General features: G+C 37.6%; 1 protein-coding gene across 4 annotated transcripts in view; it reads left to right on the top strand.

Annotated features, from left to right (window-relative positions):
- Positions 1 to 23,189, top strand: part of GPC6 (glypican 6) — a 1,205,004-nt gene that overhangs the window by 327,412 nt on the left and 854,403 nt on the right. For all 4 annotated transcript variants that reach the window (XM_089303510.1, XM_089303511.1, XM_051850542.3 and 1 more), the window contains one exon: positions 3,606 to 3,764. In XM_089303510.1, coding sequence (XP_089159636.1) covers positions 3,656 to 3,764 — 109 coding nt within the window. In that variant the 5' untranslated portion in view covers positions 3,606 to 3,655. The remainder of the gene's footprint in view (positions 1 to 3,605; positions 3,765 to 23,189) is intronic.

The raw sequence follows: 23,189 nt of genomic DNA, 5'->3' as shown, positions 1-23,189 counted from the left end.
CAACATATATTTATGTCATCATTAGGGGTGCAAAGGGCATTTCCGTACTCGCTTTGAGCGGATATTTAATGTTAACATCTTTTCAGGATGTTCTTTTCTCTGATTTGATATAAGCCAGTTTACAATCCTACCACTCTGTTTCTTATTCCATCCTCCTCTGTTTTCACAAGGGAAATGTTCATTTCTCAAGGGTTAACACATCAGGGTGACATTTTTCTTTGGAATCATCAAATCTGAGCTTATAATAAAAGTGTACAAGGCTTTTGGTGAAAAACTTAACAAAAAATAAACATTTTCTCTCTATTTGTATTTGGGATATTTGTGGATGAAACCCCATTGATATACATTTGTGGAATTAGATCCAATGGGGGTCATTATAATTTTTGTTCACTCCAAGAAAATCAATATTTTACATCAAGTAGTAAAATGATTGTGTGGGTAATGTTAAACTGAAGTTATTTCATTATGGTAGTGTGGTGTTTGTGCATGTACAAGGTCATCACAGTGTATGTAAGAGCCCACCTTATTAATGCAATGGAATATTACACTGTCCATAGAACTGGAAATGTTCTCAAGAAATCAATTAATTTTTCTTCATTTTCATGGATCCCTGGCCAGAAGAAAACTAGAGAGATCAAGAGAGAGAGAGAAAGATAGGCAGACATGGAGAGAGAAACTAGAAGGATAGATAATTTAAATCAATGGCATTGATCCATATGGTGTCTCATACTCTAGGCTATGAATAAAACTGAGGTAGAATGAGTTTTTGTGGTTTTTAGAGGAAAACTGTTGTTCAAGTAGTCAGGAAAATAAGAGAGTAGAGTCTCCTCTACAATCCTGAGATGAAGGCATTAACTGAAAACCACAGAAAATCCTGACCAAAGCAGAGTTAAAGGAACTGTTAAAATCATCTATCTGGATGATATTTGCGAAACCCAAATTTACTGTATTTCCTTTAGGAAACAGCTCCACTTTCCACACTGTGCTTGCTTTCTTCCTTACACATGAAATGCAAATCTACTTATTGTTGTGTTTTCAAAATACCTACATTTATTAAGAAAATAAAAACATGACCAGAACCTTTTTAATATCGCTTTTGGAAAAAAGTAATAAACTTCACACATGCACACGGGTGCATGCATGCACACACACACACACACAGAGGCTATTAAAATGCAGAAATTGCTTGTGGGTTTTTGTTGTTTCCTTTTCCATTGAGCTTGATTTTTTTCCCCTGAAACCTTTTGTTTAAGGCATACAAACTTAATGCATTTCATAAATACAAATTTAGGAACATGGTGATTCTTCCCACCCACAATCCCTCCCTCTATTCCTCTCCCTCTCCTATTCCCATTCTTATTTTTTTTTTTACTAAGATCTATTTTCAATTAACTTTATACATATAAGGTTAACTCTGAATAGCCCTTGTCACCACTGTTGAGGGACAGTTTTTTTTTTTTTCATACTATTTGTTGAACTCTTAGTATAGTATAGAGCTTAATATTTTATATAAAAATAACTTAGCGACTTGACGCCCATTTACTTTTGATGAAGCTATCCTAATTCCTTTGCAGTGTCTATCTCTGGAACCATGCTTTGCAGTGGGGCTCTGGGTGTCAGAATCATTGTGGGAAAAATTCACGATTTACATTGTTTTCTATCTCCCGTTTTGGATACAAGTCAAAGGTGATCAAGAACATGTCTGTATGTAAACATGTTTGATTATCACTGATTGTGGGAGCAATAATATGCCACAGGGAACCATGGAATGTCACAGGAAAGGGGCCCTGGAAAGAATCCCCTGGGACTGGGGATTCAGGTGGCTGTTCTGGGGAACAGACCACTGGACCCAGGGTTGAACCTAGGATGGGTACTGTCAGAAAACAGGTGATTCTATATCAAGGTATCTCAATAAATCTTAGACAAGATGAGGCACTGGTGAGGGAACACATCTGTAAATGGTGAGGAAGTATCAGTCTGTTTTGGTTGAGATGGGCGGTATTTGGTGCTGTGTGAATGGCGCAGTCCTCGTCTTCTGACAAAATTATGATGTGGCCTTGTTCTTAGCCTCATTCTATCATGGTGTCAGAGCCATGTTGTCTGAGGGTGGTTTCAGGGAGACTGTGTGTGTGTAATAATAGTCAAGGACAACTTGTTTCCCTCCTTATGTCTACCTATCTCTTTCCTCTCTAGCAAAACTGTGGTGATGACTGATGTTTACGTTTCTATTGCAAATATTTTGCTATAAGATATTTTAATCACACAGAAAAAATAAAGATAATGCAATAAATACTGTATATCCATCAAACATCTTAAGAAATAGGGTAAAAGATTACAGATAAGGGTCTCTGAGCTTTTATCTCAAATCCCTAATTCTTCCTCTCCCTTTGGGGGAAACATTAACCTGAGTGTCATGTTTATCATTGTAAGGAATGATGCATTTCCTTTCCTTTAAAAAGTAGGGCTTCTGTAGTCTTTCTTTGCCCTGGGAATTATGGAAAACCTGATTTTAATAGGTACTGTAATCATTTTTCTTTGTTCTGGTATTATTTAAGTAGGAATTTAAATATCAAATTATATGAAGTACCTTAGACACCCAGGGTCAGAAGATATACTTTTATAAGTGCTGTTAAACATTGTAAGTGAGGTTTGTATTCATAGCATCAAGTACTCTGCTCATTTGGCCTTCAATGCCCTGAAGTGACTTTATTCATCTGGGTGATTTTTTTGTTTTTAGGAAGATGTTGGGTAGATTTTCCTTTTTCCCTCTGTGGACTCTGAAAAACATTTTTGACACTGAGTTTTTGAGTCTGTGGGCTCTGAAAATCATTTTTGACACTGAGTTGCATCAATTGGAAATTCACATTTTATGCAATAACAGACCACTTTAATTTCATAAAGCAAAGGATTGGCTTCTACCTGCTAATAGCACTTAGGAAAGCAATGATGTCAAAAGAAGTAGCCTGGTACATCAAGAGATAAATATGCTGCATTAAGTACAAGACTTTCATTCCCTTCTATTTCCACTTCCACAGAACATAAACATTAGTTGAAGCCAACAGTGCCTTCCTCCTTTGAAAGGAATATTTTCTGTCTGACAAGAAATGCCAACTGAAGAATGTGTGGCACACGAGACCTGCCATCAAAAACATTCACATTAACCTGCAGCAAAGCTAATGCATCGCACAGTTGGACTGGCGGAACGAGAACTCCAGGGAATGTTACCCTTCTCCCTTGCTCTTCCCGTCCAGCCGACTGTGGTGATAGGACTCAATGTCTTTGTGAGGCTCCCAAAGACAAGTTCATGTGCAACTGTGTGACATCTCTTGTCATCTGGTGTATTTGGTACACTTTAAAAGCAGGCAAAAGCCATGGTGTTTTGTAGATTTTAATGCAATTTTACTCACATAGTAGGCACTGGAGACTAAGCATCAGGTTCAACCAAGGTCTGTCAAGTACACTGATGTATTGTGATCCCCGCCTCTTATAGCTGGTGCAGTAGATGGAACAAATACCCCAGATTACAGCAAAATGTTAGAGAAGCAACATCTCTGAAAACTAGCCAAAGTCCTTATTCCATGCTCATGTTGAGTTTCTCATTGCAGGGGAGCACTTAAGAATCTGCCCTCAGGAATACACGTGCTGCACTACAGAAATGGAAGACAAGTTAAGTCAACAAAGCAAACTGGAGTTTGAAAACCTCGTGGAAGAGACTAGTCATTTCGTGCGCACAACATTTGTGTCCAGGCATAAGAAATTTGATGGTAAGTAAAAAACACTTTCTGCTCCTCGTTATCGTAGGTGTGCTTGTCTCTGAGAATTGTGGATTGGTATGAAAAGTATTTTCTTTAAAGAAGGATTTTTTTCAGCTCCTCTTAGACATTTATAGCTTTGTCTATTTTTAGCAAAAGCATGAGTGTTCTTGACAGTATGTTATTTTTATAGTAATATCTTTGAAAAACCTGAGTTAACCAAGCTGTTTTGCATTTGTGCTTTGCCTGTGAGATTGATTCTGAAAGATTTAGCTCAATTTTTCATTGTTAGAGTGATTCTAATCAGGCTTTGTCACATTGTAGCTTGTCTTCAGTTTCCATGTGGGAATTTTATTTTAAAAATTAAGTGTCATTTAAGATGATTTGAAATATATCACGTTTACGAAGACAGGCTTGTTTTAACTGACATGGACTCCTTTATTTTAGAGTTCACTATTGCAATGATGTAGCACATTTTCACTGCATTTGAAGTGCTTTCAGCATAAGGTTAAACCCCATTTTGACTTTCTGATTATGAGCAGTCAACTTCATCTCTATATTTTATTTGTTAAACTAAGCATTTTCAATTAGGAAGAACAAAAAGAAACCATGATTACTAGGATTTCAGAATTGAATACTCCCATCAGAGAGTCCCCCATCCCAACAGTGAAATGCAATCTGATTTTTAGAAACATTATTATTAATAATGACAACAATAAAACTCACAAATTTTTAATGTTGTTTGGTTGCTAATGCTCTAAGAAATGAGTGTACCTTACTATGGTTCAGGTAAACCTGACTTGCAACTTTTAGCCAGCCTACCTGTGTCCTACTGATTACATGAATTGCAGTCCTAGTGCAACAAAACTGCTATTCATTTCTTCACATTCTTAAGTCAAGACTCAATAGGGCCTGTTGAGAGGAGGCTTGCCAATGTTTTCTATGTAATAGCTACAATGTTCTGCTTCATTGCTTCCTTCAATTATTTTTGCAACACTGATTTCTTTTAAATCCGTTCTCTTCGTTGTAAAAGACACATCTACCCTGTGTTCTCAGTGTTCCTGATGCTGTGACATTGTCTATGGAAGTGATTGGGACTTCATGTTTTCTCCAATAATGTGTCAGCATCTTCACATTCTTTCACTGAGACAGGCAATGTGTGTATAACTTTATTGGAGGATAATAATCCTTTATTTAGTAGTGATGCTATGAATATAACAAGATACACTTGGGAGTTGCCCTTGATATACAGAATAAAGTCCAGTGTCGTAGATCCCTGATGCCACTCTGTGTTTAGGGAACTATAATCAATCATTTCGAATTGAGGCAAATTGAGACATCTTGTTAATTATTACAGAAGGCAGGTGCAGATAATCCACTCCTTGTTTTTAACCTATGACTTTGGGAAACAACTCTAGTGCATTTATAAACCTGTCTACCATGGCTGTAGATGATGAAAAGATGTCATGACAATATTCAGTATAAAATATTCTTTTGATAAAGATATGAAATGATAGTTTATAGAGAGTTGATTTAACAGTTAAAACAAGTAAACATATTCAATAGGATTGAGCCAGATACTTCTTGTATTTCTCAACTTTAATATTTTTATTTATTTAAAATTTTTTGAGAGGTAGGGAGACAGAGGGAAAGAGAAGGAGGGAGGAAGGGAGGGATATTCTAACTCACTACAGTAGCCATGGTTGTGCCTGGCTGAAGCTAGGTGCTGCAAATTTAGTCTGGGTATCCCTGATGCATGGAAGGGACCAAATTACTTCTGCCTCCTAGGATGTTCATTAGCTGGAAGTTGGAATGCGGAGCGGGGTGGGGCAGAGACCAGACTTAAGCAAGCACTCCAGTATGGGATGTCTGGAGAGGCATCTTAACCACTATGCCAAACCTCTGCCACTCTCATAACATTTATTATCTTAGCATCTGTATTACTTAAGTCCAGGTCTCATTTGTCTTATTAAAGAATCTCTCTCTCCCTTACTCTCACTCTCTGTCTTTCTCTCCTGTCTTTTTACAGGTACATTATAAATCATTCTAATGTACCTAGGGATATAATGTCAATCAGTTTGACAGGACCTTGATTTTGCTAAGATTAGATCTGACATAGGGGGTGATGAATTCTTTAACAGTGCATTTCTTGGAGTTGTCTTAAGCTGCAATGGGAAAGGAGTTAAACATTTTTCCAAGGAATCTTTCAGGCAGACCTACAAAAAATCTAAGTGTGACCCTGGTCAGCTCAGTTCAGCTCAGCTCCTAGGAACTCAATCTTAAAAATAATGATAATAGAAAGATATCAATTAAAATTTCACGATCAAAATTCCTGTGCTTTCAGGGCCATCATGAAGCTCAGTTGTGCAAGTGTGTGATTTCTTTCAATACTACAAATATGATCCTGCAAAATTACTTTTCCCAAAGATGGTGCATTTATGGGGGTGGTTTAAAGAAAAACACTTTTTAAAAAGAAGCATTTCCTTACAGCATAGACTGATGAGTATCTGTTGTTGTGAGCTCAGAAGCACACTTAGGTCAGTGGAGGAATGCAACCTGCTAAATTTCATTTTCTCACCAGAATCAATGGTACTATGAAGGATTTGGCTTTCTGTTTGGTAACTTCTTACTTGTTGAACCATTTTGCATTATTGCTGGAATCTCTTAATCCAAAGTTTCTGATTTAAGATTTTGCTGTTGATCCTCTGTTCTCAGAAACCAAGGTTTGTTATTTGTATTTTCCATATCTTTGTTGGCTTTATGTTCTTTGCTATACCATAGGACTTAAAAAGTTCATGGAGAATATGTAGTACATTAAATTTACACATGGATTTTAAAAACTTTTCTACCAAAGTAACTTATACTTTAATTTCATTTTTCCACAAACTTTTTGAAGAATTCAAGTAAGAAAAAAAAAAACTAGTGCTTAATTGAAATAAGAAGGTAACAGCTTTCATTTCCTGTTTCATTAAGTATAGCAACAATTTAAATTACACCTGATACATGTGATGTACTATAAATTATATTCAGAGAGGCTAAATTCAATCAGTGTTCATAACTCATTTCCAGTTTTGCTTTCCTGATTGTATTAGAAATGTTTTTATTACATTGAACTTTAGATTGTGTGTCCATAATGATTCTTTTAAAATTTGAATTCCGATGCACTTACCATAAATCTATATTTAATTTAGCATCATTTTCTTTCCCAGTTTTTAATTAATGCTTTGGGTAGCATTTAAAAGGTAGCACTGTGTAATTGCAAATATTTATTGGAGGTCAGAAAGCTAAACCTAAGTTAACATGAACTCTCCCCCAACTTTTCTAAATCAAAAAATGTCCTGTGTCCCCATTAGTCCTAACTTTTACAACTTAAAGAGAATTGAAGAAATATATCAAATATCAATTGCAGAAAATGTTTCCTTTGGCTGCGAATTTTCTTATAGCTGGACAGCCTTTGGCTAGTACACATGGAATTGAAACATTATGATGTATGTATATATAATAGAGGTTTAGAGTCTTGACATTGGTATTTATCCAAATCTCTTTTTTTTTTTTTTTTTTTTTTTTTAGACTCTACCTCCTTACACCATTGCACTGGGGGTTAGGGCTGCAGCATAAGAACTTTAGGGGAACACAAACATTTAGTCCTTAAGCAGAAATAATCCCTTAACTCTTTTTAAAAATTTTTAGTAAATATTTATTATTTATTTGAGAGGCAGAGTTACAGAGAGAGGGAGAGGCAGAGAGAGATATCTTCCATCTGCTGATTCACTCCCCAAATGGCCACAACAGTCAGAGCTGGGCTGAACCAAAGCCAGGAGCCAGGAGCTTCTTCCTGGTCTCCTATATGGATTCAGGGGCCCAAGCACTTCGGCCATCCTCTGCTGTTTTCTTAGGCCATTAGCAGGGAGTTGGATTGGAAATGGAGCAGCTGGACATGAACCAATGTCCATATGGGATGCTGGTGCTGCAGGCAGAGGCTTAAACTAAAATTATACCCAATCCCTTAAGTCTTTTTTTTTTTTATCTTTTATTTAATGAATATAAATTTCCAAAGTACGACTCATGGGTTACAATGGCTTTCCCCCCCATACCGTCCCTCCCACCCACAACCCTCCCCTTTCCCACTCCCTCTCCCCTTCCATTCACATCAAGATTCATTTTCGATTATCTTAATATACAGAAGATCAGCTTAGTATACCTTAAGTAAGGATTTCAACAGTTTGTTCCCACACAGAAACATAAAGTGAAAAATAATAGATGATTTTTTTTAAATGATGATGAAATCAGATCAGACCTATTGTCATGTTTAATCCCAGTGAGAGTCAAGTTGGGAATTGATAATTTCTTTTCTTTTTTTTTTTTTTTTTTTTTTTTTTACAGAAGATCAGTTTAGTGTACATTAAGTAAAGATTTCAATCGTTTGCACCCCCATAGAAACACAAAGTGAAATATACTGTTTGAGTACTCGTTATAGCATTAAGCCTCAGTGTACAGCACATTAAGGACAGAGATCCTACATGAGGAGTAAGTGCACAGTGACTCCTGTTGTTGACTTTACAAATTGACACTCCTGTCTATGGCATCAGTAATCTCCCTATGCACCAGTCATGAGTTTCCAAGGCTATGGAAGCCCCTTGAGTTCTCCGACTCTTATCTTGTTTAGACAAGGTCATAGTCAAAGTGGAGGTTCTCTCCTCCCTTCAGAGAAAGGCACCTCACTCTTTGAAGACCTGTTCTTTCCACTGGGATCTCACTCACAGAGATCTTTTTGCCAGAGTGTCACAATGAGGTTTCACCTCACCCCGGTTAGAATGGCTCACATACAGAAATCTACCAACAACAGATGCTGGCGAGGATGTGGGGAAAAAGGGACACTAACCCACTGTTGGTGGGAATGCAAACTGGTCAAGCCACTATGGAAATCAGTCTGGAGATTCCTCAGAAACCTGAATATAACCCTACCGTTCGACCCAGCCATCCCACTCCTTGGAATTTACCCAAAGGAGTTTAAATTGATAAAGAAAAAAGCGGTCTGCACCCTAATGTTTATTGCAGCACAATTCACAATAGCCAAGACCTGGAACCAACCTAAATGCCCATCAATGGTAGACTGGATAAAGAAATTATGGGATATGTATTCTTTAGAATACTATACCGCAGTAAGAAACAACGAAATCCAGTCATTTGCAACAAAATGGAGGAATCTGGAACACATCATGCTGAGTGAAGTAAGCCAGTCCCAAAGGGACAAATACCATATGTTCTCCCTGATCGGTGACAACTGACTGAACACCAAAAAGGAAACCTCCTGAAGTGAAATGGACACTATGAGAAATGGTGACTTGATCAGCATAGCCCTGACTGCTAATGAACAACTTAATACATTATCCCTCATAGTATTTTTTTTTTGTCTGTTCTACTTAATATGACTGGTTTAATTCTGTAATTATCACACAGTTATTCTTAAGTGTTGAAAATTAACTGAAATGTGATCCCTGTTAAACATAAAAGTGGGAATAAGAGAGGGAAGAGATGTATAATTTGGGGCATGCTCGGGCTGACTTGCCCCAATTGGTAGAGTTGGAAACATACCAGGGGATTCCAATTCAATCCCATGAAGGTGGCATGTGCCAATGCCATCTCACTATTCCAAGTGATCAATTTCAGTTCACAATTGATCATAATGAAAGGACTAAGAGTCAAAGGGAGCACATAAACAAGTCTAGTACCTGCTAACACTAACCGATAGAATAAATAAAGGGGAGAGTGATCCAACATGGAAAGTGAGATACTCAGCAGACTCATAGAATGGCGGATGTCCTAAATAGCACTCTGGCCTCAGAATCAGCCCTAAAGGCACTCGGATCTGGCTGAAAAGCCCATGAGAGTATCCAAATATCTTACAAGGTTTTTGTTTACATATGTTTTTTTCTACTTTCTATGGACAGATCTCCACCTCTGGCTCTCATTAGACCTCATGCACTGCTCTCACCCTTTATATTCAAGCCTGTTCATTGGTTACATGCTTTGCAACCAAGCCCAGCTTTTCTGTTGCACCCCAGAGGTTAAAACTATGTTTGCAGATCCAGCCAAAAATTCTAGGCAAAATAATGACTTTTCACCTCTACCAAATGACCCAGCTATCCAGAATTATACATGCAAATAAATAAAATCATATAAACATGCAAAGGAATGGTCATCTTGGTGCACCTATTCATTTATCTAGTGTTTTTGTAACTGTTGACACTCTGACCTGTCCAAGTGTGTAGAAAACTCCCATTACTAGTGTGCTTCTAAGGCTTATTGGCTAAGGTTCTTGGAAATGGAGAACAAGAAAACATTCTAGTGGTAGTAATAGTGATAAGCAAATACCTGTCTCAGCTCCTCACCATTTAAGAGGTTCAACTGGTTTGTAAGGGGTAAATTACAGCACACAGGCACTCATGTATCAGGAGGAAGATTCAAGACTCCGTTTCAGGCTGACCATGTCTGGGTCCCTGCTCTCACCTCTGTATACACCATAATCTCTCTCTCCAGTGTTTTCCATTCCCCAGATATGCTGGCATTTCATGGTGAGCACTATTTATCCCTCTATTGCCTCTGCCTATCCTAGCCTGGTTATTGTGGGAAGTTGAACAGTCAGAGAAAATTAGAAGGAGGTGTTTTTAATCCTTAAAAAAGAAAAGTATCCACCTAATAATAGTCCAGCCTCCAACGAACCCGTAGCTCCATGCAGGCAAATGGATTGCCACGTTTCCACCAAGAATGAAATAAAGACTGTACATGAATATTTACATCAAACTTATAAATAGTAATGTTATAGGAAGTTGGTGGAAATTCTATCTAAGCTGTATTGTATTGCATGGACTCTGATGAAAAATTACTAATAACTCGTTAGCCAGGCAATAATGTTTAGTTGGAAGATGTCCCTAAGTTAAAGTAGAAATCAAAAACTGTTGTTAAATCAATGAAGGCATATTATTTATTCCCCTTACATTACAACACCTAACGGTTTCTATCTAAATGTAGGAACTAGCAGCCTGTTCTCCAAAACTATCTGTGCAATATGGATTATTCAGAGATGGGGAAAATTTAGTTGAATGAATATTTTATTTTGGTTATTTTCCTTCAGCTTTATATGAGCTGAAATTTATTCACATTTGGAACTCCATATGAAGTTTTTTGTCTAGTGTGTTCGCCTTGGTTTTATTATTTTACTTCCCTTCTGGTTTTTATTTATGTATTTTAATGCTATACATTTGTTCTGAGATTTAGGCAGCAAGTACATTTTTAAAAGTAAAATAAAAAAATTGAACAGTACTTTCCATTCTTATGAAGAACTTATTCTATAGTAATATCCTCAGAATACCCATTGTACTGAATGCGGAAATAATTTATATACAGTGGCATAATATTTTTATACTGCAAATCTGCTTGTGTTTTCTTTTTAAATATCATTTCTCATCTATATACTGTAGAGATGACAATAATGTAATGACTTCTGTAAAATATGACCTAATTTTCTCAGAGAATACACTTATTTGAAAAGGAAAAAAAACTAAGTAATTTTCCATATGGTAGTAGAATTTTCCATATTTCCTGTCACATGGGTGATATTTTGTGTTTGGGTGAGTAAGGTGTGTGTGTTTGTGTGTGTGTGTGTGTGTGTGTGATTTCAATTTGAAAACATTTATTCACAACTTGCTATATATATAGAAAACACTTACCCAAATGTGTAGTAGCTAAAAAGATGACTAACAATGACAAAAATCTAATCATTGCCTGTCAGAGAGTTTACCTTGTGGGAAAGACAGAAGGATAAAAGTCACACTAAAGAAGGCAAAATTGACTGAATCCTACAGGAGATGACCACAAGAAAAAAAAAATGTTATATGTTCCACTTATATATGTCAGAGAAGGGCTGGCCGTCTAACACTCTTAAAGAATGCCTTCTGATTGGGATAGTTAAAGAAGCAGAGAGAAGAAAGAAATGGTTCCTGAAATTTTGTAGCCACTGGGACATGTGGCCAACATATCTACTATGGATTTATTTCTAAACATGTAAATTTGTTAACATTTAACATATCTACTGTGTAAATATTCTGTAGGAATGTTTTATTTCTCTTATCAGCCTATTATTTTGTAACAACCATAAAATTTCAGGGCACAAGCAGAAAACATTTGTTTTTTTTTCCAAAACACATCTTTGTGCAGGTTGGAATTTGCCTTTTATAACCCTTGTTCAACGTGGCTTGCCCCTAAGTGATGTGTTTGATCTATTTTGTTCTGGATCTTTAGGGAGTAGCACTTCCTGGGGCATGTTCTTCTCCTGATGGAGTATGGAGATTAAGAGACATGGCGGCAGGATGCCCCTGAAATCTGAAATTAGAATTGTCACAATGTCTTTCCAGTTGTGTTATCTTCCAGTGTTTCCGTTAACCATGTTGGGGTTTTTAAAAATGGATTCACTAGGAATTAAAGGGCACAGAGGATTTTCTAAATAAAGCACAGTTAGGCAAGCACTATTGTTATACTATCTGCCACGTCCTAACACACTAACAAATACATGCATGAAAACACACACACACACCTCACTTTTATGATATCACTGTAAGGATACATAAATATATTTCCATTTACTGTGCTTCTAGTCTCCTTATTGTGTACATCAAAGGAAGTAATTAGTTGAATGTGCTTTTCATGTGCTCAACCACCACCTCAGTAACATGTATTTAATCTGAAGAGCAGACTTCCTGTGATCAGAATGTGCTGAGCTATGTCCTAGAAATTAGAGAAATGGTCTCTCTGGCAGTGGGAAGTAACCTGCCAATTTTCCCAAAGGGCAGACCATCCAAAAATATAAATTGGAGAACTAGGGAGTTGGCTTTGACAGAGCTCGTGAACAGGTTGATAAATCACAAAAGCTTTTTGCTGGCACAATACTGAAAGGGTTGATCCTCTGTACCAGGTCTTTGAAATGCAGTTCATGAAGGGCCCGGGTCTTTGAACATTTATCTTCCTTCTCCCTTCGCTGCCCACCTCCCTCCTTTCCTTTCCCTTCTTCCTTCCTCTTATCCCTCCACCCTCTTTGGTCTTTGACAAATCCTTCAAAACTAAGGATGCACACTGCTAATCAGCAGCTCCATGGCTTTTAGGATGGACGACCCATCTTTTTCTAACTCTCGGACCCTACCACACACCTCAAAGTAACTTATAACGCATTATGCTCCAGTGTAGTTGAAATATTATCATCTTATTATCACCAATTCCCTTGCATGGTGGCTTTGCTGAGCAGCTGTTTTACAGACAAGCCAATTTCATTTAAGTATTGCTCTATCAGACTCTGAAACCAGCCCTACCAGAAGGGTTCTTGGTCATGAATGTTAATGAGCAGACAAGTATCTGTTCTCTGACAGAGGCTCACTAATCCTTTGAGTAAGTATGGGTAAATTACAGGAGAAATTTTATTTCAGTTAAATTGATCTGCCACTGAATAGAGAAAACTGATTTTCTTATTTTAATGAAAATCAAGGAAAATATTTAATGGGGGTATAAATTAGAACTCGCTGGAAACATTTTTGTCTTCTGGCCTGAAAACACAGCTCAGTGTAGACTGGATACATTGCATAGTGTGCATAATGCCAGTAAGCTCATTATCTCCAGTTAAGTCTGATGTGCCATGGGACATAGAAAAGTCATCCAGTTTCTCACTAGGATTTGGTATAGAGGGAATCTTTTTCAGAAACTATGTTTATTTGAGAGAGAGAGCGTGAACATGCACTCTCATATGCACATACACAATGGCCAATGCTATGCCATGCTAACCCTAGGAGACAAGATTTCAATCCATGTCTCGCAGGAGGTGGCAGGGTCCAACTTCCTGTTGACTTCTGGAGTCTGCACTGGAGCCAGAGATAGGAATTGGATTCAGGTAGCCTGATATTGGATGTGAATGTCTTAACTACTCAGCTAAAAGTGCACCATCTCAAGAGATTCTTGCCCTTCCTCGATTATATGAAAGTGGAATCGAAACCACTCTTTCCTTCTCCACTGAGACAATATATTTCCTTTTCCCAAATAACTACTTTGGTAACAGCATAAAGAAAGTGTGTGTATGCTTTTAGGATATTAACATAAAGAATAAAATAACTCGGGTAGATCTTTATCTGAATGGTGTAACCATATCCCAGTAGAATCCTTGAGGTGGTCAGTTAGAAGAAAAAGAAGGGCTAAGTTGGTGGTTGTTCAGTCCGGTGGGTGTGTCCTGGGTGACTTATTAAAATATTCTTATTTTCATATGGTTTCTGATTTTCCATACTAAAATGCTTTTTTAAGAATTAAAAAAACTCACTTAAACATATACAGGATTGTAGATTTCCAGATTGTGCATTCTTCCAGATACAGAATGTCTTAATCTGTTTTCTGTTGCTGTAACTGAATACCACAGGTTGCATAAATTATAGAGAACAAGGGCTTACTGAGCTCATGATTCTGGGGACCATGAAGGCGGAGAGCGTAGTGTGGGCATCTGGCGAGGGCTTTTGTGGTGTGCAGAACATTGTGGCAGACGGTCATAGGGAGCAACTGTGCTGCCTTGGGTCTCTTTCTCCATGTAAGGACACTAATGCCATTATGGGCCCACCGCCCCCTCCCTCCCTGGTGACGTCATCTAATTCTAATTATGTCCCAAATTCTCCACCTCAAAATGGTGTGTTTTTTTTTTTTTTTAAGATTTTATTTATTTCTTTGAGAGGTAGAGCTACAGACAGAGAAAGGGGAAGAGAAAGAGAGAGAGGTCTTCCATCCACTGGTTCACACCCCAAATGGCCACAACAGCAGGAGCTGAGCCATTCTGAAGCCAGGAGCCAGGAGCTTCTTCCAGGTCTCCCATGTGGGTTCAAGGGCCCAAGCACTTGGGCCATCTTCCACTGCTTTCCTAGGTCACAGCAAAGGACTGGATAGGAAGAGGAGCAGCCATGCCACAAACTGGTGCCCACATGGGATGCTGGCACCACAGGTGGAGGCTTAGCCCTCTACACCATAATGCTGCCCCCCCTTCAAGATGGTGTTTTAAGGATCAAGAAAAATATATTTTCACTTCATTTGAAAGGCAGAGAGTTGAGAGGAGCAGGGGGAAAGAGAGATATCATCCATCCTGCAAGTACTATTAACATTGGAGAATACATTTCCAATATATTAATTTTGGGTACACATTTAAACCCTAACACAGAACAATGTCAGATGCTACTGCTGTTCTCATTCCTAATACTCACAGTACACCATTTTCAAGTTATAAATATGTACTTGCCGCTTCTATCAAATATCTTACTGATTTACTATAAATGATGTTTCTAGTTTAACCATATGAACAAGACAGCTAGCATAATACTTTTTAAAAAATTAATTATTTGAAAGGTAGAGAGGGAGAGACAGAGATCTTCCTTCCCCTGGCTCACTCCCCAAATGGCTGTAACAGCCGGAACTAGGCCAAACTGAAGCCAGTAGCCACGAGCCTCTTCCCAGTCTCCCACATGGGAGCAGGGGCCCACGGACTTGGGCCATATTCTGCTGCTTTCCTACATATATTAGCAGGGAGCTGGATGGGAAGTGGAGCAGCCAGGACTCGAAAAACAGGATGCCAGTACCACAAGTGGTGCTTTGCCCGCTATGCCATAGCGCCAGCCTCGCTAAAATGACACTTAATCTTTAGATTTCCTGGTTAGATATGATTTAAAATGTTAAAGAGCTGTGTAATAAGATAATTGAGCACCAAGATAAGTGAAATAATTCATAAATAAACTTTGACAAGATTCAAAAGACAAAGTACAAAGTGCGTGATAAAGTTCACCACAAATAACATCTTTATTATACAGAATTCACTCTATGAATTTTGCTTCATGACTGATGTTGACATGAGCTCCTGGAGTCTGGCATTTTACCAAATCCAAAGCACAAAACTGTTTTCCTAAATAATTTTCTATGACTCCAAGTATTCCATTAGACAGGAAGAGAATCTTGAACTCAAAAAGTAGTGGATGAGTCACAGAGGGGGCTAAGTCTTCATATTCCACACCACCCAGAGAAGTTTTCAAAAATCACTCATTACAGTTTCCAAATGTGTCCTTTATTACTCGTTCAGGAAGATTGTTATATTCATTAAATGGATAAATATTATTCTTAGGATGACTATATTTAGAACTTCCTGTTCTTCTACTGCTTCCTCCTTACCTAGTGGTTTAATTGAATACAAACAAATTGAAAATGAAAAGCAAACTTGTAAGGAATATAGCAGGAAATCAGGGCTCCATGGCCTTTGCATTTTTGAAGAAATTGTATTTTTGCACAATTTATTTCTGAAAATTTCCTCTCTTGCTCTTTCTCTTGAATATAATAGTGCTGGGGTCATCATTTGTCTGAGACTTCCGATCTCCTTCTCCTTTGTTACTCGATGGCTTATCCTTTTCACTAGTTTTCTTTCAATAATAGTCTTTTTAAAATATGAGCCATTGCATGTTCTCCATTAAAGGCTAAGCTTGGCCAGTGCCACGGCTCACTAGGCTAATCCTCCGCCTGTGGTGCCGGCACCCCGGGCCATCAGCAAAGGAGGTACGTTTCTCTGAAGTGAAGAGAGAACTTCCACTTTGACTATGACCCTGTCTAAATAAGATCGAAGTCGGTGAACTCAAAAGGCCTCCATAGCCTTGGCAACTCATGACAAGAGCCTAGGGTGATTACTGACGCCATAAACAAGAGTGTCAATTTGTTAAGTCAACAACAGGAGTCACTGTGCACTTACTCTTCATGTAGGATCTCTGTCCTTAATGTGCTGTACATTGAGATTTAATGCTATAACTAGTACTCAAACATTATTTTACACTTTGTGTTTCTGTGTGGGTGCAAACTGTTGAAATCTTTACTTAATATATGCTAAACTGATCTTCTGTATATAAAGAGAATTGAAAATGAATTTTGATGTGAATGAAAGAGAGAGGGAGTGGGAGAGGGGAGGGTTGTGGGTGGGAGGGAAGTTATGGAGGGGGGAAGCCATTGTACTCCATAAACTGTACTTTGGAAATTTATAGTCATTAAATAAAAGTTAAAAAAATAAAAAAAATACAGAATAAAAAATAAAATGCACTAGTGATTAATATCTGCCTTCAGTGAAATTTAACTTGATAACTTCTGAAAAAGTGAGTGGGTACTCTTCATTTCTAAGTTTAGTAGCTTATAAAAAAAATGAGAAGTAGAATCCAGTCCTGTAGGGTGTAGAGGATTTCCTATTTTCCTAGAGTAATTCTCCTCTAAACTGGAAGACATTTTGTCAGTAAAACTCTTGACCATTTCTATCGTGTTGAGTTGATAGTCTCTAGATTATAGGTAGTAGTTTATGGCAACAAAACTGTGAAAATTTGTATGACAGAATAAATCATGCCTTGTACTGAAGGATATATCAAGGAAGTAATTGAAATCTGTTCATTGATGGCTGGCAGGCAGTATGTGGATTAAAAAGAAAAATGCATTCTGTTGTTTTCTACTATGCTTTATTGTGCATGTCTGTATAATAATAATTTCAAATACATAGTAAACTTCTGGAAGGCTGTGTTTGAGCTGGATTTTGTATGATCCAGCTGTGATAACTCTTTATATGAAGGACTGATAATATACTGGTCCTATTTCAAATTGCATGAGGCAAACTTTGCACAGTGATGCATGAGAAAGGCAGCTTTAGGAGGAGACTTCTTTTCCTATACCATCCTGTCTTGTAGATATCTCAGTATAGTGGATGTGTGTTATGTTGCAATCACAATACGTTAAGTGGCTCATCTGATTATGAAAAATGATTGTTGAGTTGATAGCTCTCATAAAACCACGCCACACACATGCTATACCTCAGTTTGTGAAATTAATTGTCCTGCTGAAATTTTTTCATAATAGTGTTGGGTTCCAATTTTAAAAGCAAATTTGTTTGGAAATTGCTAAGTGTTCTGTGTTATACTTCATAGAATATTGTTTCTATATCAAATTTCTTACATAAAGCTTCTTTCAACAATATTATATGCAAAAATGTAGAAGGACCCTATTATAAGTATTCTACCTAGCAACAGCAATAGGCGTGATGATGCCTACAATGATAACTGCCCAGTATGTGTAATGACTTGAATTTTGTCCATAACAATTTAATACACAATTGACTTCATATATAGATTATGGGGGAAAGATGAATACAAACAACTTTATGCACTCAGTTTTTCAGAACTTAAAAGTATTAGCGCCTCCAGAGCATTGTTGAAAGCTACTTTATGTAAGAATGCGTGTTTTTACTTACTGTGCATTGATACAGTGCTTATTAAATAGCTATTGATTTTTCATAGTTGCTTTTTAGTAACCTTAAATCCCCATTTAAAATGCATAATTTTTGAAGGCAACTAAATCTCCATTTGTTCAAGTTATTAGGAATGGAGTGATATACAATAGCACAGTATACTCTTGGCAAGCTTCCAGTGGTGAATGAAAGATGCCTTGCTCGATGACTAATTGTATTTCTTTATCCTCAGGTTCACTAACTATGGTTAATATTGAACCAAGTTTATTTGTACAGAATTCTTGAAGAGGCCAAGACATTAGGAATCCTTAGAATAAACATCACCCAGGCATCACCTTTACACCTTAGCAGATTCCTTGCCAATGATTAATGACATTCCTTCATTCATATTCTACCCAGAAAATGTCAGAACTCAATTTAGGGAGTATAGCAATCTTCTAATTGAGTTCATTAAGTCCCTTTCTTGGATTAATCCAGTTCTGCTCTGTTCCTTTTCTCATCTGAATGAAACACACAGGACCATTTGTTTTAGACATGGTTGAGAAATGTATTTTAAAGAAATAGAAAAAATAAGGTTTTCTTCTTTATGGGAATTTTGTACAATTCCAACTAAAGTATGTGAATTCATAGTAGTATAGTAAAGGAGCTCCCTTGATAATAAAACAGGTCAGCTGTTCACCTTCTCACTAATGGAAAATCTTACCTGTGGAATGGTTCTCTTTGTTAGCTTCATTTTTAAACCTCTTATGTTTTTGAGTATCACTATTGTCAAGTATCTTAACCTTACCTGTGATATCTCTAAAATAAGTAACATAATGAAAGAAGTAAAGCACTGGTGATCTTTAGAAATGCTAAACAATTTGAGCAGTAATAAATGATGACCTTTTTGTCTTCACAAAAATGTTCATGCCATTTATACAAAGTCTGCATGAGAGTAAACCATCTTGCTAAATAGCCAGCATTTTACCCTCAGTGAAGAAATTCTTCCTTTTAATTAGGTGGTAAGATGCTATAAATGAAGACTAGACATAAAATTAATTTCTTATACAGGAATAAAAATAATAATAGAATAATGCATATTTTAGACTAATAAAAATGCAAGGGCTGGTGCTGTGGCATAAAATGTTAAGAGTCTACCTGCAGTGTTGGCATCCCATATGGGCACCAATTCAAGTCCCAGATGCTCCACTTCTGATTTAGCTTCCTGCTAATATGCCTGGGAAAGCAACAGAAGATGGCCCAAGTGCTTGGGCTCCTGCACCCAAGTGGGAAACCTGGGAGAAACTTCTGGCTTTGGGTCAGCCCAGCTTTGGCTATTGTGGCCATTTGGGGAGTGAACAAGTGGATGAGAGAGCTCAATCTCAATTACTCTCCTCCCTTCCACCTTCTCTCTCTGTATCTCTGCCTTTCAAATTTTAAAAAATACAGAGAATATGTTTGTGAAAAGTAATTTTAAATGAGATTGATGCATGATTCTATAAATCACTGCATGGCATAATATATAGAGGGACTTGTTATTAGGTGTATTTTAAATTCAGTTTTTATATGCCGATATTGTTTCTTTTCCATTTTCCCCGAAGAAAAAAAATAAACATGACCCTGAATTACACTTTATATTTCACATTAGCTAGTAGAGTTGGTATTACGAAGTAGTGCCAAGTGTACACAAGCTGAAAGGTTTTCCTTTGATATTTGTTTGGAAAACAAGCCCAGGCTAATGGGAGATCATTTGTAGAAAGCTAAACCATGCTGGGTGCTCATTAGATAACTTAGAAAGACTCTCTGGTTTGCCTTCCTCCCACCCCCCAGTTGGAGATGGTTGTATGTGTTTCAATTAAAATCTCCATTTACTTCCAGCTGACAACTTTAGCATCCATTCCACCGATACTGAGCAGAGGTCAGCTACTCCTGCCTGAACAGCCTTACTTGTTATAAAACATGCCACCGGCCCTCCTGGTGTAGACACCTTTGAGCCAGCCATGCAGGCATGGGGAAAAGCTTTTGAAGGGTCAGCCTGCATGGGGACTTTCCCCTTATTTACTGCTGTAACTTTGGTAACTGTCGGTCCAGATGCTACAGCAACTGTTGCCTTGTGGATTGGGATTCGGCAGCAGCTGTTGTTCTTTGCTGGAGCGTGTTTCTGAAATTCAAAATTTAATAGTCTGAGACCCAGTCATTGAAGGAAAGGCTGAAAGTTAATTTGCTGAATCCAAGTTTATTTTCCTACCTAAACCACAGTTTGTGATGAAGCCTTTCCCCTGTGATGCACAATGAAATAAAAAAAGGACTTATTTAGTGCCATTACCAGGCTCAAGAGGAAGAGAATGTAGTGGCGACAGAGCAGGGCATGGGCTTTGCTGCCTGCCCAGTGAAGTGGATGCATTCAGATTGTCAGAAGTTCAAATCCAGTTCTACACGCTTTCTGCCTCCATTGCTTTTGGAAACCTGGTGGAACTTTAGTTCTTCCATTTCAAAAGTTTATAATAAATTCTACCTTGTAGAACTGTGTGAATTAAATAATACACATAAAGCACTTAGCCTTGACACTTATCCATATTGCTATTATGTTTGTATGATAAATGAAAAGGTTCCTCTTTTCCGTGTTTCAATTCTCTGTACAGAATTATTTTTCTTCATTAAAATGATAATTTCTAATCTACAAATTAATCATAGCTAGAATTTATTAAGTAATACCATGTGCCAGATACCATTTTAAGTGCTTTGCACATTATCCCATTTAGCCAGCATGACAGTCCTACGAGGTGGGAGATAGTATCATTCCTATTTCATAGTTGAGGAAGCTTTCTTAGATGCATAAGTCAGTTGCCTGAGGTCACATAAAAATGAGACAGAGATAGGGCTTAATCCAGACTATATCCTTTACTGAGCTATACTTTCTCTCACAAAGAGCACAGATCAAATTACCTTTGAGAGAAGTATTTGAACTCTGCTTCTGAATTGAAATTTTCTGTGTCAGTAGTGGAAAACTCAGGCTACTCCACCACTGCCTTGTGGATTTATCCATTCCCTGGACTCTACGAGGTTGATAGATGGGATCATAGTTTTAAAAGGTAAAGCTGATTTTATGAACAAGTCTATATTTTGGCATTCTCAGGTGGACAAATTTGGGCAATATTCAGTGAACCATAAAAATGTACGAACACCTTATTCTTGACTTGTCCACCCCAAGGAGGGCTTAGATACAGGTGCTGCAAGTAAAACATGGTGGAAAGGTCGGGATGAAGATCTGGAAGGCCCAGTGGCAACTGAGCTAAACAGTTGACATCCTGTAGCGTTCATAAGAGTCTCCATAAGCAACCAGCGTGTTTTGCAGACAGGTAAGGCCACACAGACACAATTGATTCTGGGGAAAAAAAAAACAGCCCTGGCTAGAGGAGCAAGATCCAGTTTAAGATGGGCACTAGAGCTCGTATGTAACCTTTGTGATGTGTTACTAAAATGGGATCTCAGAACTAAGAAACATGACAGGTACCCAACCAGAACTGGCTGGTATACAGGTCGTAACCAAGATAGTACTGAGTATGGCATCTAAGACTGGAAATTCTTAAGTCTTGTACCACCAACATCAAAGAAGATCTCTGGAATGTAGATTGCATGAGAAGATGGGAATCTGGCAAGTAAAGACTGATCCTATCAACAGAAGGGTTTTGTCTTTTCACGGGAAATCATTAAAACCTCAATAATACGGGTAGAATTGTAAGTTGCCAGAGTTTTATTCAAGTGTACAAAATATTTTAACATTTAAACATGTTGTATGTTATGTTATGTATTTTGTACTGTTGAAACTAAGGATGAAGTAATTGATTTCTAAAGAGTCTGTAAAACTTAAAAACTATCCTTGAGATCATTAATAGTTAATGTTTTTCTTCTAGGCAGTCATATAAACTTTAATTTTCCTGTAAAAGCAAATACTGTGTATTCGTGGGATAGATTTAGTCGTATTTGCAGGTAACAGATAATGGTGTTCGCTTTGAGGAATGAGACCAGTTTTGGAGAGCAGAGATGAGAAGTAGAACATTTATATATGTATATATATAGATATATCCTTTAGTACACTTTGAATTTTTGAGCATATATACATAAGTTATCTATGAAAATTTTAATGAACAAACTAGTACAATAATGCTAAGTAAAATCATTAATCATCAGACAACCCTTTTATAATATATTAGAAGTGAGTTGTCTTCTGTTTTCTACACCTCAGTGTCAATTTAAAAATGACCATGTTCATGTCAAAATTGATGATAAATGACTTCTAATTTCAGTGAAAAATATTTTTCCTGCTCTTCTGAACAACCACTTTTTGTATCCTAAGAAGTGAACGATTTTGACATTTGGTTGTTTCACTGTTTCTGTTTTAAGTATGGTTTGTCAGATGGATTATCTCCAGGAAAAGGCCAATTCAGTGTTTAAAGATTTGTTTTCAAAAGCAAGTGTTGAGGGGTGGATATTGTAGACAAACAGGATAAGCCACCACTTATGATGCCTCACTTCATATCAGATTGCCTGAGATCAAGCCTGCTCACTGTTTCAGATTCAGCTTTCTAATATTGCACACCTTAGTAGGCAGCAGAGAATGATTTGTGTGCATGGGTCCCTACCCCTGCTCTGGGAGACCTAGATCCATTTCCTGACTTTGGCCTGGCCTAGACTACATTATTGTGAGCATTTGGGGAGTGAACCAGCCCATGGAAAATCAGTTTTCTCTCTCTTCCTCTCCCCTTCCTTTCCTCCCTCCCCATCCTTTCGTCCATTTCTCTCTCTCCTCCCTCTCTCCCTCCCCCTACTCTGCCTTTCAACTAAATAAGATATTGTGGCAGGCATTTAGCTTGGAATTTAAGATGTCTGTATCCCAAATCAGTGTTCCTGGTTTTCCTTCTCAGCTTGGCAAATGCAGATCCTGGAAGGCAGTTTCCAGGGATGGAATTCTAGTAATTGAGTTTCTGCCACTATGTGGGCAACCTGAATTGAATTCATGGTTACAGGATTCAGCCACAACTCCAGCAGGGGATTTTGATGGGATTTGGAGAGTAAACCAGGTGATAGGAGTTCAGTCTCTCTGTCAAAAAAAAAAAAGAAACGTCAAATTA

The sequence above is a fragment of the Oryctolagus cuniculus genome, chromosome 9 (genome assembly GCF_051225735.1).
Source record: "Oryctolagus cuniculus isolate XC-2025 breed Fujian yellow rabbit chromosome 9, ASM5122573v1, whole genome shotgun sequence".
In the NCBI taxonomy this organism is placed as follows: domain Eukaryota; kingdom Metazoa; phylum Chordata; class Mammalia; order Lagomorpha; family Leporidae; genus Oryctolagus; species Oryctolagus cuniculus.
The sequence above is the reverse complement of the archived record's forward strand: the minus strand, read 5'-3'. Positions and strand labels throughout refer to the sequence as shown.